This window comes from Salvelinus sp. IW2-2015, unplaced genomic scaffold (genome assembly GCF_002910315.2).
Source record: "Salvelinus sp. IW2-2015 unplaced genomic scaffold, ASM291031v2 Un_scaffold3086, whole genome shotgun sequence".
NCBI lineage: Eukaryota > Metazoa > Chordata > Actinopteri > Salmoniformes > Salmonidae > Salvelinus > Salvelinus sp. IW2-2015.
In genome coordinates, this window is record NW_019944377.1 from 1 (window position 1) to 4,375 (window position 4,375).

At 51.1% G+C, this 4,375-nt stretch overlaps 1 protein-coding gene across 1 annotated transcript in view; it reads left to right on the forward strand.

Annotated features, from left to right (window-relative positions):
* Positions 1 to 3,508: 3,508 nt before the first annotated feature.
* The window catches only part of LOC112075319 (angiopoietin-2), a 46,704-nt gene continuing 45,837 nt past the window's right edge, over positions 3,509 to 4,375 (forward strand). The window contains 1 exon segment of the mRNA XM_070440866.1: positions 3,509 to 3,675. Within this exon segment, the coding sequence (XP_070296967.1) occupies positions 3,509 to 3,675 (167 nt within the window).

The following is a 4,375-nucleotide window of genomic DNA, read 5'->3' on the forward strand; positions in this document are numbered from 1 at the left end:
CTACTGTAGTAGGGTTGGAAGGTTAGACAGGTTGTATGTATCTGATCTGTAGGAGGGTTGGAAGGTGAGACAGGTTGTATGTATCTGATCTCTGCTGTAGTAGGGTTGGAAGGTGTGACATTACTTCTGTGGGTTTCTCTGATCCCCATAATGTGTCTGATATTCACTTGTCCACCAAGGTCATCACCTTACTGGTATTTTAATGTTAAATTGTTACATGATGTCATGTTTTGTGAAAGGTTTTTGTTGTTTTGGGAAAAATGGAGGGTCACAAAAGGGAATTTTGAGTCCTTGAGACAATGGTGGGAGGTTGGGAAGGTCCAAATACGTGTATTTTGTCAACAGTATACTGCTCTGTCTCAAATTTGAAGTTAAAGAGACTATCAAGGCCCTTGAACAGGCCATCAAATCTATTGAATTGAAGCTGCTCACTCAGAATGACCCCGGACTAGTCATGAACTTACAGGACAAGAGACATGAACTGAGGTCGTTTCTACATGAAAGAGTGAAGGGTGTCTTGATTAGGTCTCGTTTTGCTACCCTCAAGGATATGGATTCTCCTAGCGTTTATTTTCTAACCACTAGGACAGTCGACATTACAACGCAAACAGATGGTCTGCCTTCGTCTCCCTGGTGGGAAAGTGACCACGGACGACGGTGAAATGCGCCAGCATGCCATGGATTTCTACTCTGCTCTCTTTTAAGGCGTAGGATTGTGACTCTCTGTGTACTGAACAGTTGTTACATGAACTTCCTCAATTGGTCCCTGAGCAGAGAGCTGCTTTGGACTCTGACAATACTCTGCAGGAGCTGTCCACTGCAGTTATACAGCTCTCATCAGGCCCGAGCCCCTGGCGTTGATGGTTTACCATCTGAGCACTTTTGGGGGTCTGTTGGGGGGGAATTTTACAAAGTGGTGTGTCAATTTGTTTCTAATAAGAGATGTTTTAGACATTTGTAAACTTGTCTGATGTGAATGTGGGTTTGATTTCCTTGGATCAGGAGAAGGCGTTTGACCGTGTGGATCACCACTATCTGTTCAAAACAATGTCTGATATTTTTGGGGGATGTTTTTTTTTTTGTCTTGGATGAGTTTACTGTATGTTTGGGCCTCATGTATGGTGAGGGTGGGGTGGTGGTTTGAGCTGCCCTTCCCCGTCCATAGGGGTATCAGGCAGGGATGCCCAATTTCAGAACAGTTATATTGTCAGGTTATTGAACCAATGCTTTGTTTTTTTAAGAGGAAGGCTTACTGGTTTCTCTGAGCCAGGGGTAATGAAGGGTCCAACAATAGCGCTGTCTGTGTATGCAGATGACGTGACAGTTTTTATTACAGGAAGTGGGAGTGTTAAGGTTCTCTCAAACGCTCTAAAGGTGTATGAGGGTCCTCCTCAGCTAGAGTCAATTGGGGAAAGAGTGAATCGCTGTGGGCAGGTCAGCTTCAGATGGGGTCCTCTCCACGGTTACCAGGGGAGCTTCAGTTGGGGTCCGCTCCACGGTTACCAGGGGAGCTTCAGTTGGGGTCCGCTCCACGGTTACCAGGTGTAAAGCTAGAGGCGCGGTCTCAGTGGTTTGCGCGATGTGTGCAATATGAGCGAGTTTTCTCAGTAGGTATTAGTGCCTAGTCCAAGGAACTGCGGTAGCATCTGGATCGATAGGGGTGGTGGGACGTGCAGTATATGGGGGCTTGGTGGGAACTAATATTACCCGGTTACTGTGTACTCTATCGGCCGGAAACAGAGGAAGACCAACTAGCGAAATTGTTTTGCTGGAAGTTGGGAGGCTGTGGAGGCTATTTTGTAAATGAGCGTTCACCAAACAGTCAGGATCGGTAGGATAGTCAGTTATGAGTGCCGAGTCGGCCTTTCAGATAGGGGGGTCGTCAGTTGGCTTGTACGGTATACACGGCAGGATTCGGGACTTCATGATGGGGTCCGAAGGGCTACTCACGGTTTTACCTTTAGTTGCAGAACAACTTACAGATGGGAGCGGCAAGTCAGACGAGTTTTCATCAGAGATGGTATCAGTGCTTACTCTTGATAGGAGAGCCGCTACCTAGCGAGTTTAGCCTTGAGAGATGCTTAGGTCAATGTCTTAGAGATTGCGTGGTCCGCAGGTCACGACGCTGGTCTCTAGGATACAGCTTCATAGGTGCTCCGCAGCCAACGGTGTATCCCTGAAGGCAGGGGCTTCAGATAGGGATGAGATCCGCTCCCCATGGATTACGCCATATTGGTGGTCTAGCTATGTCAGCAATAGGGTCCGATCCCACGGTTACCAGGGGGGCATTCAGATAGGGTCCGCTCACGGTTAACCCGGTACGCTTCGAGAATAAGTGTTCAGCCGCTCCACGGTTTACCAGAAGGGTCAAGAATTCTAGATGGGTGTCTCGCTCTCACGGTGTAACCATATCATAGGTCAGCTTCAGAAGGGGTCCTGCTGCTCACGGTTACCACACGCGCATCGGCTTCGAGGATGGGGATCCGCGTCCACGGTTTTAGCGATAAGTGTATGCTTTCAGATGGAAGGTTCCGCTCCACGGTTACCAGGGGGGCTATCAGATAGGGTTCCGGGCTGCCACGGTTACAACTAGGTCGGCTTTCAGATGGGCGTTCCGCTCCCCCACGGTTTGTACCAAGGTCCGCTTCAGAATGGGGTCCGCTCCAAATGAGTTACACCTTCTTAGGTAAAGCTTCAGATTGGGGGTCAGCTCAGCTCACGGTGTAGACCAAGGTCAGCCAGCTCATATAGGGGTCTCATCACAACACGGATGGTACGCAGAGGAAACCCTCGGACTATACAGATAAGAGGTCCGTTCCAACAGGTTACAGAGGAGGGGCTTCAGATCATCGAGTTATCGCTCAGCAGAGTTTAGCTTCAGAGGTGGGTCTAGTTACGAGAGTAGAGGGTCCGCTCCAAGGTTGACCAAGGCTTGGCTTCAGAGTAAGAGGTCGCATACAACACCCACGGTTACACAGGTCAGCATCAGAATAGGGTCCCGGCTCCACGGTCTTACCGGGAGGTCGGTCTCTCAGCCACTGGGGTCCGCTCCACGGTTTACCAGGTGTCAGCTTCAGATGGGGTCCCGCTCCACGGTTTTACCCAAGGTCGGTCTTCAGTATGGGGTCGCTTCAGCTGGTGTATCCTAGGTCTAGTCTTTCAGATTCTGGGGTCCGCTCTGCATACAGGTGCTTGAGATGTGGCATGAAGGTGAGGGTGTGCCATTCAGTTGGGGTCCGCTCCCCACGGTGATACCAGTGCGGGGGGTTGTCAGATGGGGTGCTCGGACTCCACGGTTTACAACAGGGTCGGCGACTTGTCAGATCGGGGTGTCTCGATCTCCACGGTTAGGTCCTTAGGTCGTGCAGGGCCCTCTCAGTTGGGTTGTCCGCGGGTATTCATCGGTTACTAAGACGGGAGGTCGGTTCGGTTCACGCATAGGGTCCCGGCGCGCATTTCACGGTTACGGAAGAGGAGGTGTTGTTTCGGTGGTTCTTCAGAGAGGGTAATGGGGGTCCGCTCCACGGTTTACCGAGGCTCGGTCACGATGGGGTCCGCTCCACGGTTACCAGGTCGGCTGTCAGATGGGGTCCGCTCCACTGTTACAGGTCGCTTCAATGGTCCCTCCACGGTTACCGAGGTCCTTCAGATGGGGCTCCGCTCCACGGTTACCAGGTCAGCTTTCAGATAGGGGTCCGCTCCAGTTACCAGTCGTTTCATGTCGTCCAGGGACCAGGGCTTTCAAGTAGGGCTTCGCTGCCACGGTTACCAGGTCTGCTTCAGTTGACAAGCTCCGGCTCCCGACCGAGATTCAACAGGTTCAGGCTTCAGATGGGGTACCGCACAAGTCCCGTGTAATACCTATGTTGAAGGGTTTTGGTTGAGCTAAAGTCAAAGGATACAGTGTGTGTGTTTTTTCAGTTTATAAGAGGTCAGCGCTCTCCTCACACCCCACACCACACACGAGGTTATACCCAAGGTCGGCCTCGCAGATTTGGTAGAGGTATCGCTCCCACGGTTGACCGGAAATGGTGCCGGTCGGAGCTATCAGGAGGTGGGTGTGGCATCACGTCTTTGGCTAACGCAACAGGTTGTACCCAGGCATCGGGCTTTGCTCAAGTATGCGGGTTCGTCGTCAATCGTCACGGTTACCTTGCTCTAGAGTACCAGTCGTGCTTCGTAGGAGGATACCGCTGTCACGAATTTACTCAGGTAGTGGGCTTAAGGGATAATGGGTATGAGCTCCTATCAGGTTTACCTAAGGTTTTTCGTTTCAGAATTAGGGGTCACGATATCACGGGTTAACGCAGGACTTCAGCTTCATAATCAGGGTTCCGCAATACGGTTAAAGTCCGGGAGAGCAGGGGGCTTCAGT